General features: G+C 37.5%; 1 protein-coding gene across 4 annotated transcripts; it reads right to left on the bottom strand.

Moving 5' to 3' along the window:
- Positions 1-1,919: 1,919 nt before the first annotated feature.
- On the bottom strand, positions 1,920-6,781 carry LOC145238951 (uncharacterized). 4 transcript variants are annotated; one of them, XM_080102262.1, is made up of 11 exons: positions 6,156-6,779; positions 6,044-6,094; positions 5,716-5,757; positions 5,589-5,648; positions 5,483-5,533; positions 5,310-5,357; positions 4,745-4,771; positions 3,363-4,678; positions 2,790-3,101; positions 2,543-2,719; positions 1,920-2,070 (listed from the first exon to the last, which is right to left on the bottom strand). In XM_080102262.1, the coding sequence occupies exons 1-11, from the start codon at positions 6,191-6,193 to the stop codon at positions 2,000-2,002; spliced, it is 2,193 nt and encodes a 730-aa protein (XP_079958388.1). In that variant the 5' UTR covers positions 6,194-6,779; the 3' UTR covers positions 1,920-1,999. The 4 variants fall into 4 exon arrangements, with proteins under 4 accessions (XP_079958388.1, XP_079958372.1, XP_079958380.1 ...); XM_080102246.1 differs by having other exon boundaries at positions 3,363-4,771; XM_080102254.1 differs by lacking the exon at positions 5,589-5,648 and having other exon boundaries at positions 3,363-4,771; positions 6,156-6,781.
- Positions 6,782-26,839: the final 20,058 nt, after the last annotated feature.

Genomic DNA, 26,839 nt, shown 5'->3' with positions numbered 1-26,839 from the left:
AACCGGTTTGAACGGGTTTGGAGGTTCGGTAGGAGGCAGAAACCGGTCAAAACCGGATTGAAACTGGAATATTCCCACGAAAACCCACTGAAAACCGGTTTTTTTATCGATTTTTTGACCCCCAAAATTCGAAAAAACGTAAAGGCTATAGCCTTAGGGTTTTGTCAAAAATCGGGTCAAAATTTTCGATTTTAAATATCGGTTTGATCCGGTTTGGATGTTCGGTAGGAGGCAGAAACCGGTCAAAACCGGATTGAAACTGGAATATTCCGGCGAAAACCTACCGAAAACCGAATTTTTCATCGATTTTTTGACCCCCAAAATTCGAAAAAACGGAAAGGTTGTAGCCTTAGGGTTTTTTCAAAAATCGGGTCAAAATTTTCGATTTTGAAAACCGGTTTGAACGGGTTTGGAGGTTCGGTAGGAGGCAGAAACCGGTCAAAACCGGATTGAAACTGGAATATTCCCACGAAAACCCACTGAAAACCGGTTTTTTTATCGATTTTTTGACCCCCAAAATTCGAAAAAACGGAAAGGCTGTAGCCATAGGGTTTTTTCAAAAATCGGGTCAAAATTTTCGATTTTGAATATCGGTTTGATCCGGTTTGGATGTTCGGTAGGAGGCAGAAACCGGTCAAAACCGGATTGAAACTGGAATATTCCCACGAAAACCCACCAAAACCGGATTTTTCATCGATTTTTTGACCCCCAAAATTCGAAAAAACGGAAAGGCTATAGCCTTAGGGTTTTTTCAAAAATCGGGTAAAAATTTTCGATTTTAAAAACCGGTTTGAACGGGTTTGGATGTTCGGTAGGAGGCAGAAACCGGTCAAAACCGGATTGAAACTGGAATATTCCCACGAAAACCTACCGAAAAGCCTTAGGGTTTTGTCAAAAATCGGGTCAAAATTTTCGATTTTAAATATCGGTTTGATCCGGTTTGGATGTTCGGTAGGAGGCAGAAACCGGTCAAAACCGGATTGAAACTGGAATATTCCCACGAAAACCCACCAAAACCGGATTTTTCATCGATTTTTTGACCCCAAAAATTCGAAAAAACGGAAAGGTTATAGCCTTAGGGTTTTTTCAAAAATCGGGTCAAAATTTTCGATTTTAAAAACCGGTTTGAACGGGTTTGGAGATTCGGTAGGGGGCAGAAACCGGTCAAAACCGGATTGAAACTGGAATATTCCCACGAAAACCCACCGAAAACCGGATTTTTCATCGATAGGAGGCAGAAACCGGTCAAAACCGGATTGAAACTGGAATATTCCCACGAAAACCCACCGAAAACCGGATTTTTCATCGATTTTTTGACCCCCAAAATTCGAAAAAACGGAAAGGGTATGGTCAGGTTGACCATTACATACATTTTTGCATTTGAAACGAATTTTCGTTTCCGTTTTCGTTTCGAAATGGCCAAATTCGTTTCGAAATCACGAATTTTGTTTCGGAAACAATTTTTTTGGCCAAATTTGTTTCGAAATTCGTTTTCGAAGCAAATTTTCGAAACAAATTTGCCAAAAAAATCTGCCAAACAAAAATTTGTTTCCGTAAACTCGAAACGAATTTTTGCTCAGAAAATTTTGCTTTCGCTCGATGTCGATAAAGAGCTCAAAAATGGGAAATTTCGTGAAAATAATTTTCGAAACAAATTTGTTTCCACTTCGTAGAAAATTTGTTACTTACCAAGTTGTAGAGCTCTTCTGGCAAATTGCTCTACAAACTTGATATTATGCCTGGCAATAGCTTACATTTGTTACTTACATTTAAGTACTTTCTGCACGACGTTTACAATAGCAAATAGCCTTGTATTGTGTTTTTTAAGAAATGTTTTTGCTGCTGGTCACCTTTTACCAAAATAAACTCATCTCATTTCAACACAAGTGTCTTGGCAATTTAAAATCAGGTCTGTGTCATTTGCATTTTTTGTATTATTTATTAACGAATATAAAAACAAAAGAACAATACCATGCAGTACTATACTGCTGTATAGTAACTAAAACAGACTTTTTCTTGATTTCTTTTTCTTGATTTCTGAATCAGATTCATATGCTTTGGTTGGTGAATCTAAAAATAAAGGTATGTTACAGTTTGACAAGTGGTTTAAATACATTCAATCAAACCAGTTGTATTTGGCCGGCCTACTATATATTTTATGTTTCTATGTAAATGCATAGTTCCACAGACAAGTAATAAAACATGCAAGCTTTAATGCAAAATCTTTTTTTGTATGTGTGTGTTTGATGTGATGAGTACCGAAGTCAGTTAAGATGGTAGCGGGCAGGAAAAAAGTGTTGATAGCAGCCAATAGTATAATGACCAATCCTTGAAATACCTTAACACCCCATAAGATGTTGCATCAGCAAAGTTTCACCCAAACAAATGAAATTATGATAGTTTAATTACCCTTTACCATAAACGATGACCTACTTCAACACACCTTGACCCTAAAAATGCATGTACAGTATTGTAAATATTTGGCTGGTATACAAACCATATTCTTAGCATTGATTTAATAAAATACAAGTGTAAACATTACATTTTTGGATTCGAACTGCTGGATAAAACAATCCATCAGCCCATCTGGCTTTTATTTCATCGCCCAGCACAATTTGATGCAAATTCTTCAGTCTCTTTTTGTGCTTTGAACGAATGTCCTTTATGTTGTTAATATCCACAATCTCCTGGTCATCAAGGAATTTGACACGAATTGAATCTGCAAATATTTTTAATTTGTGGTTAAATGTTTTATGATGTTGGCTTTTTTCTTAATTTGATGTTCTTACCTGTAGCCTTTGCATGGTCAGCATGAGTCGCCCCCCTGCTCATCATTTTTTCAGCATCAGAAGGTCCTCCAGCCTTCATAGTGTCAGCATCAGCAGGTCCTCCAGCCTTCATAGTGTCAGCATCAGCAGGTCCTCCAGCCTTCATAGTGTCAGCATCAGCAAGTCCTCCAGCCTTCATAGTGTCAGCATCAGCAGGTCCTCCAGCCTTCATAGTGTCAGCATCAGCAGGTCCTCCAGCCTTCATAGTATCAACATCAGCAGGTCCTCCAGTCTTCATAGTATCAGCATCAGCAGAACCTCCAGAGCTTACATCTGACCAAAATGACATCATAAAAATACCCCTTTACTTGTAGTTACTAATTACCAAAATTACAACTGTTAAAAGGGCACAATATCGCTTCACAAAAGAAGTTTTTTTGCCAAATAAAACTGTTATTAGTATGTTTTGTTATAAAACGTTTCTGTATGTTTATCAACAAACTTTTTACACACTTACTGATAATTGTAAAATTTAGTTGTCAGCTTGGTATAAAACATATGCTTTAATAGAAAAGTTGAATCCTTACTACTTACTTTCTGACAACAATTTTAATGCTTGTCTTGCATCTTCCACTAGCTCTCCCGGGTCAGTGATGTTGTAAAACCTTTCTGCCACTTCAACTGAATGTCCTTCAGCTCTTGCCACAGCTGCTTGAACTGTTTTGGGGGCTTTACTGACCTTTTTTGTAATTAATTTCCTAGTGTCAGTAACTGTTACTTCTTTGTTAAAACAAAACAAACTTATTTGTTTGTAAAGCTTATTAAATTCCGAAGCTTGCATTTTAATTGCCTGATTTTGCACTTTTAATGATGGAAATACTTTATCCTCTGCTGAAGGTGTTAGGCCTAGATATTTCCACAAATGAACAGAGGTGCACTTTAACTCTTGTAGTTCACTGTGAGATAGTACAATGCACCCCTGCCGTTTCTTTTCCTTTTGATCTGAAACCATGATTGAAAAGTTTTTGTTCTCTGTTTCTCCAGCATCGCGAAGTTCTGAGTGAGTCATGCCTGTTAGCACACATGATCTGCATCCTTGCTTGCAAATTATTTTTAGAAATAAATCAGATACTATCAATGATGTATCTTCTTTTGTCAAACTACCAGGCTCAGATTTCCTTAGTAAATTTGCCTTTTGTGCAGTTTCTTGTTTCTCATATTCAACAACTGCACTACCTGGAAACTGGCAATCTTTTAAATTTTTGGTTGCATTCGCCTTCACTATGCATTCTCGTTTTTCTTTTTTGCTTCTTTGCCTTGCCATCCATTGACTCACAAGAATAATCAATTTTCTGACATCCCTTTTATAAATCTTGCTATAGTATATCTGGACATACTGCAAAAAATTTTGAAAAGTAGCAAGGTAAGTGTATCTTGTGCTGTCTCTTCCACTGCAGTTTGCCTTGATTGTTAATTTTTTGTAAATTTTATCTGGAAATCTTAAGTTCTCCAAATCGTTGTCCAACAAGGCTCTGATCTGTCTGCAATATGTAGTAGCTGATTCTTTGCAGCATTCATTTCTTTTACCAAATCCCACATGGACAATTTCCTCTTTGTAGCATTCTAATATGTCGTTAAGTTCTAATATTTTTGGTATTGAACGTTGTTCTGCAACACTTAGCGGAAGTGTGACCTCAGGGTGAATTCTAGCCATATGACTTTTCAAGCCATATATACCTCTACCACACAAGTAGCAAATGAATCCCCTAAAATTTTGGTAACTTCCAGTTCTACTTTTTTTCGAAAAGCTGTCATAAAAAAATAGTTCTTGATTTACTTCGGGATGTTTTTTTCGATGGTGTGTAACATTTACATACTGCTTGAAGCAAAATGGACAATGCCTTTTTCTCCTGAAATCAGTTTGTTGCAAAGTCATATCATAATGTACAAAGTTTATGGGGAAAAAATCCACATACCTTTTATAGCCTATTGGTGAGCAGGACCTGCATGACAAAAAATCACATATTGCACATTTGTTTCCAGTTAGATACAGAGACAAGTCTAGCATATATTTATGAATATATTTGTTTTGCTAACAATCACTTATGCAAGTCAACCTGCAAAGCAGTGATTCTTAAACTGTGTCCCCTGGCACACTAGTGCTCCGCAAGAGATTTCCAATTTAAAAACTACAAACATTCTCTGGGTTAATAACAGATTGCAAGCAGGCATGACAACATTAAAAATCTATTTTTTGTTGCAAACTAGCGTTTTGGACAACTTTTGTCATGTTATCCTGCAACATAACCTGCGGAATGATAAAGTAGTTTGTAAATCAGACACATGCTTAAAAAGTTCAGGAATCACTCTGGAAAGATCTATTTAACCCCACCAGTGATAAGTTGTACTATACCTAGTATAACTTACGAAAATTAAGAAAGAAAAAGATTAATCATTCATAAAAATGTATGGCAAAGTTACTTTTTACCATTAGGGGTTTTTGTTTTGTATACACTTGTATTATTTCAGCCTGTCACTTACAATCCACTTGAAGAACTTGAGGATGCACTTGTTGAGAAGGAATGTTTTCTGCAACACATAACACCCATTAGTTAAACAATCAAATAAATTAATACATGATTCATTTAGCTAGGCAAATGATTCTAACAATTAAATTATTTCGCACATAATTCCATTCTGATATGACTACTTACTTTTGACGAAGTTTTCTTTGTTGTGCAATAGTTTCCAGCAAACTACTTTTCCTAAATGCATGTTAAGTTTAAGAGGAGAAACAAATTTACTATGTCATCAACATACCCTTCACTATCAGATTCTTTACTACTCTCTTCAGTGGAACTACAAGAACTTGAACCAGCACTAATGAACAAATATTTCAACATGTTCACACATTAACGCTTTGTGCATTTGTATATTGCTTACATACCTCTCAGAAACGCTACTGTCACTGGTGATTTTTGGCCTTTTCCTGTCATGTAAAAAAACCACAGTTTACAACAATGTCTTTTTTTGAGCTGATTAATGCGCCTGATGCTAGTTTTCTGCAATCTGGCAAAATTTGGCTAGAATCAAATGCGAATTATACTTGTAGTTAAGCATATTTGGTAAGAAACAAAGCAAAATCACTTTGTGTGATGCACATGTGCGGCCCTCGATCCAATTTTGACATTTATAATTGGCCCTACAGTAACAAAGGTTGCCCACCCCTGCTGTATGCCATAGAATGAATACAAAGCAGTAAAAGCACAAGTCACCTTCCTCTTTTTCCTCTCAATTCGGAGTCTGATGTCAACGTTGAGTCAGAACTAAATCAGATATGTGTTACAGGAAAGTGAACAAAAACAGCTATTAAAATGTAGCATTCACCTGTCTTCTTCGACTCTAGCTCTTTCATATTCATTCATAATGTTAGACACTAATGGTTACTTACTCGACCTTTCTTCTCAGATAGCAATCTCACCTCACCGACGTTTAGCACATACGCTTTCACTCGTACTGATAATTCAGGTAATCCAAAATCTTACAAAACCGCATTCAAATTCGACCATGAGACATTATAATATTAACCAATTGCATCCACAAATTTAAAAATGTATCAAAAAAGTTTATATCTTGCGTAGGAATAATTAGAGATGGAGTCGGATATAAAATATACATCAATCGTTGTTTTTTTTCTTTTACGTAACGCACGTGTAGATGCAGAATCCAAAATGCCAAAAAGCTACCAATACAAGAGGAGGCTAAAAAAGCAAAATTAACTGATATCACGACTAACTTTCAGTTACAATTTATTACAATTGACTTTTTTCTCAATCTCTCAATTTGTTTTATGTGTCTGACCGCGCAAAACGACAGGCCGAACCAGAAACAGAAAGCACATTACATTTATCACAAGCACATGGCAAAATTTTAAACATATCACCGTCAAAAAGAGTCACACCATATTATACCGAGTTCAGAAATAACAGAGTCATGACCGCTCGCGCAATAGAATTTGGTCGCTTATTTTATACCTTATTGTCTCCCAAACACAAACGAATCAAGATAAAAATAAACGGTTTTCACGAGCCCACTTGGTACTGCAGTCAGATTGAACATGCAAAGTTTCAGCTTGTTCTGATCAGTAAAACAGAATTAACAAGCGCACATCGTAAGTATTTTTAAAGTTTGACCGCTCGCGCAATAGAATTCGGTCGCTTATTTTATACTTTACTGTCTCCCAAACACAAACGAATTAAGATAAAATGAAACGGTTTTCACGAGCCCACTTGGTACTGCAGTCAGATAGAACTTGCAAAGTTTTAGCTTGTTCTGGTCAGTAAAATAGAATTAACAAGCGCACATCGTAAGTATTTTTAAAGTTTGACCGCTCGCGCAATAGAATTCGGTCGCTTATTTTATACTTTACTGTCTCCCAAACACAAACGAATTAAGATAAAATGAAACGGTTTTCACGAGCCCACTTGGTACTGCAGTCAGATTGAACTTGCAAAGTTTCAGCTTGTTCTGATCAGTAAAACAGAATTAACAAGCGCACATCGTAAGTATTTTCGAGTCATGACCGCTCGCGCAATGGAATTCGGTCGCTTATTTTATACCTTATTGTCTCCCAAACACAAACGAATTAAGATAAAATGAAACGGTTTTCACGAGCCCACTTGGTACTGCAGTCAGATTGAACTTGCAAAGTTTCAGCTTGTTCTGATCAGTAAAACAGAATTAACAAGCGCACATCGTAAGTATTTTCGAGTCATGACCGCTAGCGCATTAGAATTTGGTCGCTTATTTTATACTTTACTGTCTCCCAAACACAAACGAATTAAGATAAAATGAAACGGTTTTCACGAGCCCACTTGGTACTGCAGTCAGATAGAACTTGCAAAGTTTCAGCTTGTTCTGATCAGTAAAACAGAATTAACAAGCGCACATCGTAAGTATTTTCGAGTCATGACCGCTAGCGCATTAGAATTTGGTCGCTTATTTTATACTTTACTGTCTCCCAAACACAAACGAATTAAGATAAAATGAAACGGTTTTCACGAGCCCACTTGGTACTGCAGTCAGATAGAACTTGCAAAGTTTCAGCTTGTTCTGATCAGTAAAACAGAATTAACAAGCGCACATCGTAAGTATTTTCGAGTCATGACCGCTCGCGCATTAGAATTTGGTCGCTTATTTTATACCTTACTGTCTCCCAAACACAAACGAATTAAGATAAAATGAAACGGTTTTCACGAGCCCACTTGGTACTGCAGTCAGATAGAACTTGCAAAGTTTCAGCTTGTTCTGATCAGTAAAACAGAATTAACAAGCGCACATCGTAAGTATTTTTAAAGTTTGACCGCTCGCGCAATATAATTCGGTCGCTTATTTTATACTTTACTGTCTCCCAAACACAAACGAATTAAGATAAAATTAAACGGTTTTCACGAGCCCACTTGGTACTGCAGTCAGATAGAACTTGCAAAGTTTCAGCTTGTTCTGATCAGTAAAACAGAATTAACAAGCGCACATCGTAAGTATTTTCGAGTCATGACCGCTCGCGCAATGGAATTCGGTCGCTTATTTTATACCTTATTGTCTTCCAAACACAAACGAATCAAGATAAAATTAAACGGTTTTCACGAGCCCACTTGGTACTGCAGTCAGATAGAACTTGCAAAGTTTCAGCTTGTTCTGATCAGTAAAACAGAATTAACAAGCGCACATCGTAAGTATTTTCGAGTCATGACCGCTCGCGCAATGGAATTCGGTCGCTTATTTTATACCTTATTGTCTTCCAAACACAAACGAATCAAGATAAAATGAAACGGTTTTCACGAGCCCACTTGGTACTGCAGTCAGATAGAACTTGCAAAGTTTCAGCTTGTTCTGATCAGTAAAACAGAATTAACAAGCGCACATCGTAAGTATTTTTAAAGTTTGACCGCTCGCGCAATAGAATTCGGTCGCTTATTTTATACTTTACTGTCTCCCAAACACAAACGAATTAAGATAAAATGAAACGGTTTTCACGAGCCCACTTGGTACTGCAGTCAGATTGAACTTGCAAAGTTTCAGCTTGTTCTGATCAGTAAAACAGAATTAACAAGCGCACATCGTAAGTATTTTCGAGTCATGACCGCTCGCGCAATGGAATTCGGTCGCTTATTTTATACCTTATTGTCTTCCAAACACAAACGAATCAAGATAAAATTAAACGGTTTTCACGAGCCCACTTGGTACTGCAGTCAGATAGAACTTGCAAAGTTTCAGCTTGTTCTGATCAGTAAAACAGAATTAACAAGCGCACATCGTAAGTATTTTCGAGTCATGACCGCTAGCGCAATGGAATTCGGTCGCTTATTTTATACCTTATTGTCTTCCAAACACAAACGAATCAAGATAAAATGAAACGGTTTTCACGAGCCCACTTGGTACTGCAGTCAGATAGAACTTGCAAAGTTTCAGCTTGTTCTGATCAGTAAAACAGAATTAACAAGCGCACATCGTAAGTATTTTTAAAGTTTGACCGCTCGCGCAATAGAATTCGGTCGCTTATTTTATACTTTACTGTCTCCCAAACACAAACGAATTAAGATAAAATGAAACGGTTTTCACGAGCCCACTTGGTACTGCAGTCAGATAGAACTTGCAAAGTTTCAGCTTGTTCTGATCAGTAAAACAGAATTAACAAGCGCACATCGTAAGTATTTTCGAGTCATGACCGCTCGCGCAATGGAATTCGGTCGCTTATTTTATACCTTATTGTCTTCCAAACACAAACGAATCAAGATAAAATTAAACGGTTTTCACGAGCCCACTTGGTACTGCAGTCAGATAGAACTTGCAAAGTTTCAGCTTGTTCTGATCAGTAAAACAGAATTAACAAGCGCACATCGTAAGTATTTTCGAGTCATGACCGCTAGCGCATTAGAATTTGGTCGCTTATTTTATACTTTACTGTCTCCCAAACACAAACGAATTAAGATAAAATGAAACGGTTTTCACGAGCCCACTTGGTACTGCAGTCAGATAGAACTTGCAAAGTTTCAGCTTGTTCTGATCAGTAAAACAGAATTAACAAGCGCACATCGTAAGTATTTTTAAAGTTTGACCGCTCGCGCAATAGAATTCGGTCGCTTATTTTATACTTTACTGTCTCCCAAACACAAACGAATTAAGATAAAATGAAACGGTTTTCACGAGCCCACTTGGTACTGCAGTCAGATAGAACTTGCAAAGTTTCAGCTTGTTCTGATCAGTAAAACAGAATTAACAAGCGCACATCGTAAGTATTTTCGAGTCATGACCGCTCGCGCAATGGAATTCGGTCGCTTATTTTATACCTTATTGTCTTCCAAACACAAACGAATCAAGATAAAATTAAACGGTTTTCACGAGCCCACTTGGTACTGCAGTCAGATAGAACTTGCAAAGTTTCAGCTTGTTCTGATCAGTAAAACAGAATTAACAAGCGCACATCGTAAGTATTTTTAAAGTTTGACCGCTCGCGCAATAGAATTCGGTCGCTTATTTTATACTTTACTGTCTCCCAAACACAAACGAATCAAGATAAAATGAAACGGTTTTCACGAGCCCACTTGGTACTGCAGTCAGATAGAACTTGCAAAGTTTCAGCTTGTTCTGATCAGTAAAACAGAATTAACAAGCGCACATCGTAAGTATTTTCGAGTCATGACCGCTCGCGCAATGGAATTCGGTCGCTTATTTTATACCTTATTGTCTTCCAAACACAAACGAATCAAGATAAAATTAAACGGTTTTCACGAGCCCACTTGGTACTGCAGTCAGATAGAACTTGCAAAGTTTCAGCTTGTTCTGATCAGTAAAACAGAATTAACAAGTGCACATCGTAAGTATTTTCGAGTCATGACCGCTAGCGCAATGGAATTCGGTCGCTTATTTTATACCTTATTGTCTTCCAAACACAAACGAATCAAGATAAAATGAAACGGTTTTCACGAGCCCACTTGGTACTGCAGTCAGATAGAACTTGCAAAGTTTCAGCTTGTTCTGATCAGTAAAACAGAATTAACAAGCGCACATCGTAAGTATTTTCGAGTCATGACCGCTAGCGCATTAGAATTTGGTCGCTTATTTTATACTTTACTGTCTCCCAAACACAAACGAATTAAGATAAAATGAAACGGTTTTCACGAGCCCACTTGGTACTGCAGTCAGATAGAACTTGCAAAGTTTCAGCTTGTTCTGATCAGTAAAACAGAATTAACAAGCGCACATCGTAAGTATTTTTAAAGTTTGACCGCTCGCGCAATAGAATTCGGTCGCTTATTTTATACTTTACTGTCTCCCAAACACAAACGAATTAAGATAAAATGAAACGGCTTTCACGATCCCACTTGGTACTGCAGTCAGATAGAACTTGCAAAGTTTCAGCTTGTTCTGATCAGTAAAACAGAATTAACAAGCGCACATCGTAAGTATTTTCGAGTCATGACCGCTCGCGCAATGGAATTCGGTCGCTTATTTTATACCTTATTGTCTTCCAAACACAAACGAATCAAGATGAAATTAAACGGTTTTCACGAGCCCACTTGGTACTGCAGTCAGATAGAACTTGCAAAGTTTCAGCTTGTTCTGATCAGTAAAACAGAATTAACAAGCGCACATCGTAAGTATTTTCGAGTCATGACCGCTAGCGCATTAGAATTTGGTCGCTTATTTTATACTTTACTGTCTCCCAAACACAAACGAATTAAGATAAAATGAAACGGTTTTCACGAGCCCACTTGGTACTGCAGTCAGATAGAACTTGCAAAGTTTCAGCTTGTTCTGATCAGTAAAACAGAATTAACAAGCGCACATCGTAAGTATTTTTAAAGTTTGACCGCTCGCGCAATGGAATTCGGTCGCTTATTTTATACTTTACTGTCTCCCAAACACAAACGAATTAAGATAAAATGAAACGGTTTTCACGATCCCACTTGGTACTGCAGTCAGATAGAACTTGCAAAGTTTCAGCTTGTTCTGATCAGTAAAACAGAATTAACAAGCGCACATCGTAAGTATTTTCGAGTCATGACCGCTCGCGCAATGGAATTCGGTCGCTTATTTTATACCTTATTGTCTCCCAAACACAAACGAATCAAGATAAAATTAAACGGTTTTCACGAGCCCACTTGGTACTGCAGTCAGATAGAACTTGCAAAGTTTCAGCTTGTTCTGATCAGTAAAACAGAATTAACAAGCGCACATCGTAAGTATTTTCGAGTCATGACCGCTAGCGCATTAGAATTTGGTCGCTTATTTTATACTTTACTGTCTCCCAAACACAAACGAATTGAGATAAAATGAAACGGTTTTTACGAGCCCACTTGGTACTGCAGTCAGATAGAACTTGCAAAGTTTCAGCTTGTTCTGATCAGTAAAACAGAATTAACAAGCGCACATCGTAAGTATTTTCGAGTCATGACCGCTAGCGCATTAGAATTTGGTCGCTTATTTTATACTTTACTGTCTCCCAAACACAAACGAATTGAGATAAAATGAAACGGTTTTTACGAGCCCACTTGGTACTGCAGTCAGATAGAACTTGCAAAGTTTCAGCTTGTTCTGATCAGTAAAACAGAATTAACAAGCGCACATCGTAAGTATTTTCGAGTCATGACCGCTAGCGCATTATAATTTGGTCGCTTATTTTATACTTTACTGTCTCCCAAACACAAACGAATTAAGATAAAATGAAACGGTTTTCACGAGCCCACTTGGTACTGCAGTCAGATAGAACTTGCAAAGTTTCAGCTTGTTCTGATCAGTAAACCAGAATTAACAAGCGCACATCGTAAGTATTTTCGAGTCATGACCGCTAGCGCATTAGAATTTGGTCGCTTATTTTATACTTTACTGTCTCCCAAACACAAACGAATTAAGATAAAATGAAACGGTTTTCACGAGCCCACTTGGTACTGCAGTCAGATAGAACTTGCAAAGTTTCAGCTTGTTCTGATCAGTAAAACAGAATTAACAAGCGCACATCGTAAGTATTTTCGAGTCATGACCGCTCGCGCATTAGAATTTGGTCGCTTATTTTATACTTTACTGTCTCCCAAACACAAACGAATTAAGATAAAATGAAACGGTTTTCACGAGCCCACTTGGTACTGCAGTCAGATAGAACTTGCAAAGTTTCAGCTTGTTCTGATCAGTAAAACAGAAATAACAAGCGTACATCGTAAGTATTTTTAAAGTTTGACCGCTCGCGCAATAAAATTTGGTCGCTTATTTTATACTTTACTGTCTCCCAAACACAAATGAAATAAGATAAAGTTAAATAGTTTTCACGGACCAAATTAGGACTACAGTCTTTTACGTGTTTTATTTTAAGTTTTCCAGTTTGAATGATGATTTTGCTTTGAAATAGTAAAACTGAGTTTGAACTGATTGCAGTAGTATTACAATTTGCTGTTCCATCTTTTTGCGTTGTTAATTTCATATCTGACACAAAGTGTTTTGATCGCAGCACTGCGTGATATTATTAAAATTCAAAATGGTCATTGTGTTGTTATTGATGCAACAAGGTATCGTGACGTCACAAAGCCTTTTATGTCACACAGGCGTTGGAAATTTGGCGGATTTTATATTTTTTGTTCCGATAGGGCCAGAGTCAGTTATCAAATACCAAAACTGCTACATATTGTATCAAATCATGTTTATGGCCCAAGGATCGGCACACAACTTTTAAAGCACTTCTTCTGTGTTGAATTCTGTCCTTCCTCAGACTATGCCAACTAGTGCAAACTGTCGTGACATTCCAATTTACCAATTAAAAACGCACCGTTAACACAACATGAAACTAACGAATTTGTTACAAGAAGTTATGCCTTCACTCGAGCGTTGAAAACTTGAAATATTATTGTACCTTGTGGATTATTACTGCAGCGTACAAAAACTCGAAACAAATTTGTTACTTGAAACGAACTTGTTACTTGAAACGAATTTGTTACAAGTAGTTATGCCTTCACTCGGGGCTGAAATCTTGAAATATTGTTGCACCTTGTGGATTATTACTGCAGCGTACAAAAACTGGAAACAAATTTGTAACTGGAAACGAAAGTGTTACAAGAAGTTATGCCTTCACTCGGGTGTTGAAAACTTGAAATATTGTTGCACCTTGTGGATTATTACTGCAGCGTACAAAAACTCGAAACAAATTTGTTACTGGAAACGAAAGTGTTACAAGAAGTTATGCCTTCACTCGGGTGTTGAAAACTTGAAATATTGTTGCACCTTGTGGATTATTACTGCAGCGTACAAAAACTTGAAACGAATTTGTTACTTGAAACGAATTTGTTACTGGAAACGAATTTGTTACTGGAAACGAATTTGTTACAAGTAGTTATGCCTTCACTCGGGCGTTGAAAGCTTGAAATATTGTTGCACCTTGTGGATTATTACTGCAGCATACAAAAACTCGAAACAAATTTGGTACTTGAAACGAATTTGTTACCGGAAACGAATTTGTTACTTGAAACGAATTTGTTACAAGAAGATATGCCTTCACTCGGGCGTTGAAAACTTGAAATATTGTTGCACCTTGTGGTTTGTTACTGCACCGTACAAAAACTCGAAACAAATTTGTTACTTGAAACGAACTTGTTACTTGAAACGAATTTGTTACTTGAAACGAACTTGTTACTTGAAACGAATTTGTTACTTGAAACGAATTTGTTACAAGTAGTTATGCCTTCACTCGGGGCTGAAATCTTGAAATATTGTTGCACCTTGTGGATTATTACTGCAGCGTACAAAAACTCGAAACAAATTTGTTACTGGAAACAAATTTGTTACTTGAAACGAATTTGTTACAAGAAGTTATGCCTTCACTCGAGCGTTGAAAACTTGAAATATTATTGCACCTTGTGGATTATTACTGCAGCATACAAAAACTTGAAACGAATTTGTTACTTGAAACGAATTTGTTACTGGAAACGAATTTGTTACAAGTAGTTATGCCTTCACTCGGGCGTTGAAAGCTTGAAATATTGTTGCACCTTGTGGATTATTACTGCAGCATACAAAAACTCGAAACAAATTTGGTACTTGAAACGAATTTGTTACCGGAAACGAATTTGTTACTTGAAACGAATTTGTTACAAGAAGTTATGCCTTCACTCGGGCGTTGAAAACTTGAAATATTGTTGCACCTTGTGGTTTGTTACTGCACCGTACAAAAACTCGAAACAAATTTGGTACTTGAAACGAATTTGTTACCGGAAACGAATTTGTTACTGGAAACGAATTTGTTACAAGAAGTTATGCCTTCACTCGGGCGTTGAAAACTTGAAATATTGTTGCACCTTGTGGATTATTACTGCAGCATACAAAAACTGGAAACAAATTTGTTACTTGAAACGAATTTGTTACCGGAAACAAATTTGTTAGTTGAAACGAATTTGTTACCGGAAACGAATTTGTTACTGGAAACGAATTTGTTACAAGAAGTTATGCCTTCAATCGGGCGTTGAAAACTTGAAATATTGTTGCACCTTGTGGATTATTACTGCAGCATACAAAAACTGGAAACAAATTTGTTACTTGAAACGAATTTGTTACCGGAAACAAATTTGTTACTGGAAACGAATTTGTTACTTGAAACGAATTTGTTACAAGAAGTTATGCCTTCACTCGGGCGTTGAAAACTTGAAATATTGTTGCACCTTGTGGATTATTACTGCAGCATACAAAAACTGGAAACAAATTTGTTACTTGAAACGAATTTGTTACCGGAAACAAATTTGTTACTTGAAACGAATTTGTTACTTGAAACGAATTTGTTATTGGAAACGAATTTGTTACAAGAAGTTATGCCTTCACCCAAACGTTAAAAACTTGAAATATTGTTGCACCTTGTTGATTTTTACTGCAGCATACAAAAACTGGAAACAAATTTGTTACTTGAAACGAATTTGTTACCGGAAACAAATTTGTTAGTTGAAACGAATTTGTTACCGGAAACGAATTTGTTACTGGAAACGAATTTGTTACAAGAAGTTATGCCTTCACTCGGGCGTTGAAAACTTGAAATATTGTTGCACCTTGTGGATTATTATTGCAGCATACAAAAACTGGAAACAAATTTGTTACTTGAAACGAATTTGTTACCGGAAACAAATTTGTTACTGGAAACGAATTTGTTACTTGAAACGAATTTGTTACTGGAAACGAATTTGTTACAAGAAGTTATGCCTTCACCCAAACGTTAAAAACTTGAAATATTGTTGCACCTTGTGGATTTTTACTGCAGCGTACAAAAACTGGAAACAAATTTGTTACTTGAAACGAATTTGTTACCGGAAACAAATTTGTTACTGGAAACGAATTTGTTACTTGAAACGAATTTGTTACAAGAAGTTATGCCTTCACTCGGGCGTTGAAAACTTGAAATATTGTTGCATCTTGTGGATTATTACTGCAGCATATAAAAACTGGAAACAAATTTGTTACTTGAAAGAAATTTGTTACCGGAAACAAATTTGTTACTTGAAACGAATTTGTTACTTGAAACGAATTTGTTACTTGAAACGAATTTGTTACCGGAAACGAATTTGTTACTGGAAACGAATTTGTTACAAGAAGTTATGCCTTCACTCGGGCGTTGAAAACATGAAATATTGTTGCACCTTGTGGATTATTACTGCAGCATACAAAAACTGGAAACAAATTTGTTACTTGAAACGAATTTGTTACCGGAAACAAATTTGTTACTGGAAACGAATTTGTTACTTGAAACGAATTTGTTACAAGAAGTTATGCCTTCACTCGGGCGTTGAAAACTTGAAATATTGTTGCACCTTGTGGATTATTACTGCAGCATACAAAAACTGGAAACAAATTTGTTACTTGAAACGAATTTGTTACCGGAAACAAATTTGTTACTTGAAACGAATTTGTTACCGGAAACAAATTTGTTACTTGAAACGAATTTGTTACTTGAAACGAATTTGTTACTGGAAACGAATTTGTTACAAGAAGTTATGCCTTCACTCGGGCGTTGAAAACTTGAAATATTGTTGCACCTTGTGGATTATTACTGCAGCATACAAAAACTGGAAACAAATTTGTTACTTGAAACGAATTTGTTACCGGAAACAAATTTGTTACTTGAAACGAATTTGTTACTTGAAACGAATTTGTTATTGGAAACGAATTTGTTACAAGAAGTTATGCCTTCACCCAAACGTTAAAAACTTGAAATATTGTTGCACCTTGTGGATTTTTACTGCAGCATACAAAAACTGGAAACAAATTTGTTACTTGAAACGAATTTGTTACCGGAAACAAATTTGTTAGTTGAAACGAATTTGTTACCGGAAACGAATTTGTTACTGGAAACGAATTTGTTACAAGAAGTTATGCCTTCACTCGGGCGTTGAAAACTTGAAATATTGTTGCACCTTGTGGATTATTATTGCAGCATACAAAAACTGGAAACAAATTTGTTACTTGAAACGAATTTGTTACCGGAAACAAATTTGTTACTGGAAACGAATTTGTTACTTGAAACGAATTTGTTACTGGAAACGAATTTGTTACAAGAAGTTATGCCTTCACCCAAACGTTAAAAACTTGAAATATTGTTGCACCTTGTGGATTTTTACTGCAGCGTACAAAAACTGGAAACAAATTTGTTACTTGAAACGAATTTGTTACTGGAAACGAATTTGTTACAAGAAGTTATGCCTTCACTCGGGCGTTGAAAACTTGAAATATTGTTGCACCTTGTGGATTATTACTGCAGCATACAAAAACTTGAAACAAATTTGTTACTTGAAACGAATTTGTTACCGGAAACAAATTTGTTACTGGAAACGAATTTGTTACTTGAAACGAATTTGTTACAAGAAGTTATGCCTTCACTCGGGCGTTGAAAACTTGAAATATTGTTGCACCTTGTGGATTATTACTGCAGCATACAAAAACTGGAAACAAATTTGTTACTTGAAACGAATTTGTTACCGGAAACAAATTTGTTACTTGAAACGAATTTGTTACTTGAAACGAATTTGTTACTTGAAACGAATTTGTTACCGGAAACGAATTTGTTACTGGAAACGAATTTGTTGCAAGAAGTTATGCCTTCACTCGGGCGTTGAAAACTTGAAATATTGTTGCACCTTGTGGATTATTACTGCAGCATACAAAAACTGGAAACAAATTTGTTACTTGAAACGAATTTGTTACCGGAAACAAATTTGTTACTTGAAACGAATTTGTTACTTGAAACGAATTTGTTACAAGAAGTTATGCCTTCACTCGGGCGTTGAAACCTTGAAATATTGTTGCACCTTGTGGATTATTACTGCAGCATACAAAAACTGGAAACAAATTTGTTACTTGAAACGAATTTGTTACCGGAAACAAATTTGTTACTTGAAACGAATTTGTTACTTGAAACGAATTTGTTACTGGAAACGAATTTGTTACAAGAAGTTATGCCTTCACCCAAACGTTATAAACTTGAAATATTGTTGCACCTTGTGGATTTTTACTGCAGCGTACAAAAACTCGAAACAAATTTGTTACTTGAAACGAATTTGTTACTGGAAACGAATTTGTTACAAGAAGTTATGCCTTCATCCAAACGTTGAAAACTTGAAATATTGTTGCACCTTGTGGATTATTACTTCAGCATACAAAAACTCGAAACAAATTTGTTACTTGAAACGAATTTGTTACCGGAAACAAATTTGTTACTGGAAACGAATTTGTTACAAGAAGTTATGCCTTCATCCAAACGTTGAAAACTTGAAATATTGTTGCCCCTTGTGGATTATTACTTCAGCATACAAAAACTGGAAACAAATTTGTTACTTGAAACGAATTTGTTACCGGAAACAAATTTGTTACTTGAAACGAATTTGTTACAAGTAGTTATGCCTTCACCCAAACGTTATAAACTTGAAATATTGTTGCACCTTGTGGATTTTTACTGCAGCGTACAAAACTCGAAACAAATTTGTTACTTGAAACGAATTTGTTACTGGAAACGAATTTGTTACAAGAAGTTATGCCTTCATCCAAACGTTGAAAACTTGAAATATTGTTGCACCTTGTGGATTATTACTTCAGCATACAAAAACTCGAAACAAATTTGTTACTTGAAACGAATTTGTTACCGGAAACAAATTTATTACTTGAAACGAATTTGTTACAAGAAGTTATGCCTTCACTCGGGCGTTGAAAACTTGAAATATTGTTGCACCTTGTGGCATATTACTGCAGCGTTCAAAAACTTGAAACAAATTTGTTACTTGAAACGAATTTGTTACTGGAAACAAATTTGTTACTGGAAATTGATTGGTGAAACTACGCTTAATATTGTGGGAATTTCGCTATGCATTTATTCACATAAAATTGATGCAGTGTGAATTTGTACTTAGAAACCCCAAGTGTATAATTTACGACATTTAAAATTTCGAAACAAATTTCGAAACATTTTTTATTTGCAATCCTCTACTGACATCTAGTAGTCAAAAGATATGTCCAAAATTTGTTTCGAAATTCGTAACGAGGTTATGGTCAAGAATATAAAAATTCGTTTCCGACCATATATAAGGTTATAGCCTGAGGGTTTTGTCAAAAATCGGGTCAAAATTTTCGATTTTAAATATCGGTTTGAACGGGTTTGGAGATTCGGTAGGGGGCAGAAACCGGTCAAAACCGGATTGAAACTGGAATATTCCCACGAAAACCCACCGAAAACCGGATTTTTCATCGATTTTTTGACCCCCAAAATTCAAAAAAACGTAAAGGCTATAGCCTTAGGGTTTTGTCAAAAATCGGGTCAAAATTTTCGATTTTAAATGTCGGTTTGATCCGGTTTGGATGTTCGGTAGGGGGCAGAAACCGGTCAAAACCGGATTGAAACTGGAATATTCCCACGAAAACCCACCGAAAACCGGATTTTTCATCGATTTTTTGACCCCCAAAATTCGAAAAAACGGAAAGGCTATAGCCTTAGGGTTTTGTCAAAAATCGGGTAAAAATTTTCGATTTTAAAAACCGGTTTGAACCGGTTTGGAGATTCGGTAGGGGTCAGAAACCGGTCAAAACCGGATTGAAACTGGAATATTCCCACGAAAACCCACTGAAAACCGGTTTTTTCATCGATTTTTTGACCCCCAAAATTCGAAAAAACGTAAAGGCTATAGCCTTAGGGTTTTGTCAAAAATCGGGTCAAAATTTTCGATTTTAAATATCGGTTTGATCCGGTTTGGATGTTCGGTAGGAGGCAGAAACCGGTCAAAACCGGATTGAAACTGGAATATTCCGGCGAAAACCTACCGAAAACCGGATTTTTCATCGATTTTTTGACCCCCAAAATTCGAAAAAACGGAAAGGCTGTAGCCTTAGGGTTTTTTCAAAAATCGGGTCAAAATTTTCGATTTTAAATATCGGTTTGATCCGGTTTGGATGTTCGGTAGGAGGCAGAAACCGGTCAAAACCGGATTGAAACTGGAATATTCCGGCGAAAACCTACCGAAAACCGGATTTTTCATCGATTTTTTGACCTCCAAAATTCGAAAAAACGGAAAGGCTGTAGCCTTAGGGTTTTTTCAAAAATCGGGTCAAAATTTTCGATTTTGAAAACCGGTTTGAACGGGTTTGGAGGTTCGGTAGGAGGCAGAAACCGGTCAAAACCGGATTGAAACTGGAATATTCCCACGAAAACCCACCGAAAACCGAATTTTTCATCGATTTTTTGACCCCCAAAATTCGAAAAAACGGAAAGGCTATAGCCTTAGGGTTTTGTCAAAAATCGGGTAAAAATTTTCGATTTTAAAAACCGGTTTGAACCGGTTTGGAGATTCGGTAGGGGTCAGAAACCGGTCAAAACCGGATTGAAACTGGAATATTCCCACGAAAACCCACTGAAAACCGGTTTTTTCATCGATTTTTTGACCCCCAAAATTCGAAAAAACGTAAAGGCTATAGCCTTAGGGTTTTGTCAAAAATCGGGTCAAAATTTTCGATTTTAAATATCGGTTTGATCCGGTTTGGATGTTCGGTAGGAGGCAGAAACCGGTCAAAACCGGATTGAAACTGGAATATTCCGGCGAAAACCTACCGAAAACCGGATTTTTCATCGATTTTTTGACCCCCAAAATTCGAAAAAACGGAAAGGCTGTAGCCTTAGGGTTTTTTCAAAAATCGGGTCAAAATTTTCGATTTTGAAAACCGGTTTGAACGGGTTTGGAGGTTCGGTAGGAGGCAGAAACCGGTCAAAACCGGATTGAAACTGGAATATTCCCACGAAAACCCACTGAAAACCGGTTTTTTTATCGATTTTTTGACCCCCAAAATTCGAAAAAACGGAAAGGCTGTAGCCATAGGGTTTTGTCAAAAATCGGGTCAAAATTTTCGATTTTAAAAACCGGTTTGATCCGGTTTGGAGATTCGGTAGGGGTCAGAAACCGGTCAAAACCGGATTGAAACTGGAATATTCCCACGAAAACCCACTGAAAACCGGTTTTTTCATCGATTTTTTGACCCCCAAAATTCGAAAAAACGTAAAGGCTATAGCCTTAGGGTTTTGTCAAAAATCGGGTCAAAATTTTCGATTTTAAATATCGGTTTGATCCGGTTTGGATGTTCGGTAGGAGGCAGAAACCGGTCAAAACCGGATTGAAACTGGAATATTCCGGCGAAAACCTACCGAAAACCGGATTTTTCATCGATTTTTTGACCTCCAAAATTCGAAAAAACGGAAAGGCTGTAGCCTTAGGGTTTTTTCAAAAATCGGGTCAAAATTTTCGATTTTGAAAACCGGTTTGAACGGGTTTGGAGGTTCGGTAGGAGGCAGAAACCGGTCAAAACCGGATTGAAACTGGAATATTCCCACGAAAACCCACCGAAAACCGAATTTTTCATCGATTTTTTGACCCCCAAAAATCGAAAAAACGGAAAGGCTATAGCCTTAGGGTTTTGTCAAAAATCGGGTCAAAATTTTCGATTTTAAATATCGGTTTGATCCGGTTTGGATGTTCGGTAGGAGGCAGAAACCGGTCAAAACCGGATTGAAACTGGAATATTCCGGCGAAAACCTACCGAAAACCGGATTTTTCATCGATTTTTTGACCTCCAAAATTCGAAAAAACGGAAAGGCTGTAGCCTTAGGGTTTTTTCAAAAATCGGGTCAAAATTTTCGATTTTGAAAACCGGTTTGAACGGGTTTGGAGGTTCGGTAGGGGTCAGAAACCGGTCAAAACCGGATTGAAACTGGAATATTCCCACGAAAACCCACTGAAAACCGGTTTTTTCATCGATTTTTTGACCCCCAAAATTCGAAAAAACGTAAAGGCTATAGCCTTAGGGTTTTGTCAAAAATCGGGTCAAAATTTTCGATTTTAAATATCGGTTTGATCCGGTTTGGATGTTCGGTAGGAGGCAGAAACCGGTCAAAACCGGATTGAAACTGGAATATTCCGGCGAAAACCTACCGAAAACCGGATTTTTCATCGATTTTTTGACCTCCAAAATTCGAAAAAACGGAAAGGCTGTAGCCTTAGGGTTTTTTCAAAAATCGGGTCAAAATTTTCGATTTTGAAAACCGGTTTGAACGGGTTTGGAGGTTCGGTAGGAGGCAGAAACCGGTCAAAACCGGATTGAAACTGGAATATTCCCACGAAAACCCACCGAAAACCGAATTTTTCATCGATTTTTTGACCCCCAAAATTCGAAAAAACGGAAAGGCTATAGCCTTAGGGTTTTGTCAAAAATCGGGTAAAAATTTTCGATTTTAAAAACCGGTTTGAACCGGTTTGGAGATTCGGTAGGGGTCAGAAACCGGTCAAAACCGGATTGAAACTGGAATATTCCCACGAAAACCCACTGAAAACCGGTTTTTTCATCGATTTTTTGACCCCCAAAATTCGAAAAAACGTAAAGGCTATAGCCTTAGGGTTTTGTCAAAAATCGGGTCAAAATTTTCGATTTTAAATATCGGTTTGATCCGGTTTGGATGTTCGGTAGGAGGCAGAAACCGGTCAAAACCGGATTGAAACTGGAATATTCCGGCGAAAACCTACCGAAAACCGGATTTTTCATCGATTTTTTGACCCCCAAAATTCGAAAAAACGGAAAGGCTGTAGCCTTAGGGTTTTTTCAAAAATCGGGTCAAAATTTTCGATTTTGAAAACCGGTTTGAACGGGTTTGGAGGTTCGGTAGGAGGCAGAAACCGGTCAAAACCGGATTGAAACTGGAATATTCCCACGAAAACCCACTGAAAACCGGTTTTTTTATCGATTTTTTGACCCCCAAAATTCGAAAAAACGGAAAGGCTGTAGCCATAGGGTTTTGTCAAAAATCGGGTCAAAATTTTCGATTTTAAAAACCGGTTTGATCCGGTTTGGAGATTCGGTAGGGGTCAGAAACCGGTCAAAACCGGATTGAAACTGGAATATTCCCACGAAAACCCACTGAAAACCGGTTTTTTCATCGATTTTTTGACCCCCAAAATTCGAAAAAACGTAAAGGCTATAGCCTTAGGGTTTTGTCAAAAATCGGGTCAAAATTTTCGATTTTAAATATCGGTTTGATCCGGTTTGGATGTTCGGTAGGAGGCAGAAACCGGTCAAAACCGGATTGAAACTGGAATATTCCGGCGAAAACCTACCGAAAACCGGATTTTTCATCGATTTTTTGACCTCCAAAATTCGAAAAAACGGAAAGGCTGTAGCCTTAGGGTTTTTTCAAAAATCGGGTCAAAATTTTCGATTTTGAAAACCGGTTTGAACGGGTTTGGAGGTTCGGTAGGAGGCAGAAACCGGTCAAAACCGGATTGAAACTGGAATATTCCCACGAAAACCCACTGAAAACCGGTTTTTTTATCGATTTTTTGACCCCCAAAATTCGAAAAAACGGAAAGGCTGTAGCCACAGGGTTTTTTCAAAAATCGGGTCAAAATTTTCGATTTTGAATATCGGTTTGATCCGGTTTGGAGGTTCGGTAGGAGGCAGAAACCGGTCAAAACCGGATTGAAACTGGAATATTCCCACGAAAACCCACCAAAACCGGATTTTTCATCGATTTTTTGACCCCCAAAATTCGAAAAAACGGAAAGGCTATAGCCTTAGGGTTTTGTCAAAAATCGGGTCAAAATTTTCGATTTTAAATATCGGTTTGAACCGGTTTGGATGTTCGGTAGGAGGCAGAAACCGGTCAAAACCGGATTGAAACTGGAATATTCCCACGAAAACCCACCGAAAACCGAATTTTTCATCGATTTTTTGACCCCCAAAATTCGAAAAAACGGAAAGGCTATAGCCTTAGGGTTTTGTCAAAAATCGGGTAAAAATTTTCGATTTTAAAAACCGGTTTGAACCGGTTTGGAGATTCGGTAGGGGTCAGAAACCGGTCAAAACCGGATTGAAACTGGAATATTCCCACGAAAACCCACTGAAAACCGGTTTTTTCATCGATTTTTTGACCCCCAAAATTCGAAAAAACGTAAAGGCTATAGCCTTAGGGTTTTGTCAAAAATCGGGTCAAAATTTTCGATTTTAAATATCGGTTTGATCCGGTTTGGATGTTCGGTAGGAGGCAGAAACCGGTCAAAACCGGATTGAAACTGGAATATTCCGGCGAAAACCTACCGAAAACCGGATTTTCATCGATTTTTTGACCCCCAAAATTCGAAAAAACGGAAAGGCTGTAGCCTTAGGGTTTTTTCAAAAATCGGGTCAAAATTTTCGATTTTGAAAACCGGTTTGAACGGGTTTGGAGGTTCGGTAGGAGGCAGAAACCGGTCAAAACCGGATTGAAACTGGAATATTCCCACGAAAACCCACTGAAAACCGGTTTTTTTATCGATTTTTTGACCCCCAAAATTCGAAAAAACGGAAAGGCTGTAGCCATAGGGTTTTGTCAAAAATCGGGTCAAAATTTTCGATTTTAAAAACCGGTTTGAACCGGTTTGGAGATTCGGTAGGGGTCAGAAACCGGTCAAAACCGGATTGAAACTGGAATATTCCCACGAAAACCCACTGAAAACCGGTTTTTTCATCGATTTTTTGACCCCCAAAATTCGAAAAAACGTAAAGGCTATAGCCTTAGGGTTTTGTCAAAAATCGGGTCAAAATTTTCGATTTTAAATATCGGTTTGATCCGGTTTGGATGTTCGGTAGGAGGCAGAAACCGGTCAAAACCGGATTGAAACTGGAATATTCCGGCGAAAACCTACCGAAAACCGGATTTTTCATCGATTTTTTGACCCCCAAAATTCGAAAAAACGGAAAGGCTGTAGCCTTAGGGTTTTTTCAAAAATCGGGTCAAAATTTTCGATTTTGAAAACCGGTTTGAACGGGTTTGGAGGTTCGGTAGGAGGCAGAAACCGGTCAAAACCGGATTGAAACTGGAATATTCCCACGAAAACCCACTGAAAACCGGTTTTTTTATCGATTTTTGACCCCCAAAATTCGAAAAAACGGAAAGGCTGTAGCCATAGGGTTTTTTCAAAAATCGGGTCAAAATTTTCGATTTTGAATATCGGTTTGATCCGGTTTGGATGTTCGGTAGGAGGCAGAAACCGGTCAAAACCGGATTGAAACTGGAATATTCCCACGAAAACCCACCAAAACCGGATTTTTCATCGATTTTTTGACCCCCAAAATTCGAAAAAACGGAAAGGCTATAGCCTTAGGGTTTTGTCAAAAATCGGGTCAAAATTTTCGATTTTAAAAACCGGTTTGAACGGGTTTGGAGATTCGGTAGGGGGCAGAAACCGGTCAAAACCGGATTGAAACTGGAATATTCCCACGAAAACCCACCGAAAACCGGTTTTTTTATCGATTTTTTGACCCCCAAAATTCGAAAAAACGGAAAGGCTGTAGCCTTAGGGTTTTTTCAAAAATCGGGTCAAAATTTTCGATTTTAAATATCGGTTTGAACCGGTTTGGATGTTCGGTAGGAGGCAGAAACCGGTCAAAACCGGATTGAAACTGGAATATTCCCACGAAAACCCACCGAAAACCGGATTTTTCATCGATTTTTTGACCCCCAAAATTCGAAAAAACGGAAAGGCTTTAGCCTTAGTGTTTTGTCAAAAATCGGGTCAAAATTTTCGATTTTGAATATCGGTTTGATCCGGTTTGGATGTTCGGTAGGAGGCAGAAACCGGTCAAAACCGGATTGAAACTGGAATATTCCCACGAAAACACACCAAAACCGGATTTTTCATCGATTTTTTGACCCCCAAAATTCGAAAAAACGGAAAGGCTGTAGCCTTAGGGTTTTGTCAAAAATCGGGTCAAAATTTTCGATCTTAAAAACTGGTTTGAACGGGTTTGGAGGTTCGGTAGGAAGCAGAAACCGGTCAAAACCGGATTGAAACTGGAATATTCCCACGAAAACCCACCGAAAACCGGATTTTTCATCGATTTTTTGACCCCCAAAATTCGAAAAAACGGAAAGGCTATAGCCTTAGGGTTTTTTCAAAAATCGGGTCAAAATTTTCGATTTTAAAAACCGGTTTGAACGGGTCTGGAGATTCGGTAGGGGGCAGAAACCGGTCAAAACCGGATTGAAACTGGAATATTCCCACGAAAACCCACTGAAAACCGATTTTTTTATCGATTTTTTGACCCCCAAAATTCGAAAAAACGGAAAGGCTGTAGCCTTAGGGTTTTTTCAAAAATCGGGTCAAAATTTTCGATTTTAAAAACCGGTTTGAACGGGTTTGGAGGTTCGGTAGGGGGCAGAAACCGGTCAAAACCGGATTGAAACTGGAATATTCCCACGAAAACCCACCGAAAACCGGATTTTTCATCGATTTTTTGACCCCCAAAATTCGAAAAAACGGAAAGGCTATAGCCTTAGGGTTTTGTCAAAAATCGGGTCAAAATTTTCGATTTTAAATATCGGTTTGATCCGGTTTGGATGTTCGGTAGGAGGCAGAAACCGGTCAAAACCGGATTGAAACTGGAATATTCCCACGAAAACCCACCGAAAACCGGATTTTTCATCGATTTTTTGACCCCCAAAATTCAAAAAAACGGAAAGGCTTTAGCCTTAGGGTTTTGTCAAAAAT

Source organism: Phallusia mammillata, chromosome 1 (assembly GCF_965637545.1).
Source record: "Phallusia mammillata chromosome 1, kaPhaMamm4.hap1.1, whole genome shotgun sequence".
NCBI lineage: Eukaryota > Metazoa > Chordata > Ascidiacea > Phlebobranchia > Ascidiidae > Phallusia > Phallusia mammillata.
The sequence above is the reverse complement of the archived record's forward strand: the minus strand, read 5'-3'. Positions and strand labels throughout refer to the sequence as shown.

What these genes read in the sequence shown, in the direction of transcription:
- LOC145238951 (XM_080102246.1), bottom strand. Translation starts at nt 6,193, where the DNA reads ATGAATGAATATGAAAGAGCTAGAGTCGAAGAAGACAG. An exon ending in GCTAGAGTCGAAGAAGACAG is followed by an intron (nt 6,095 to 6,155) that starts GTGAATGCTACA and finishes TATCTGATTTAG; the next exon opens with TTCTGACTCAACGTTGACAT. An exon ending in TCAAGTTCTTCAAGTGGATT is followed by an intron (nt 4,772 to 5,309) that starts GTAAGTGACAGG and finishes TTTGTCATGCAG; the next exon opens with GTCCTGCTCACCAATAGGCT.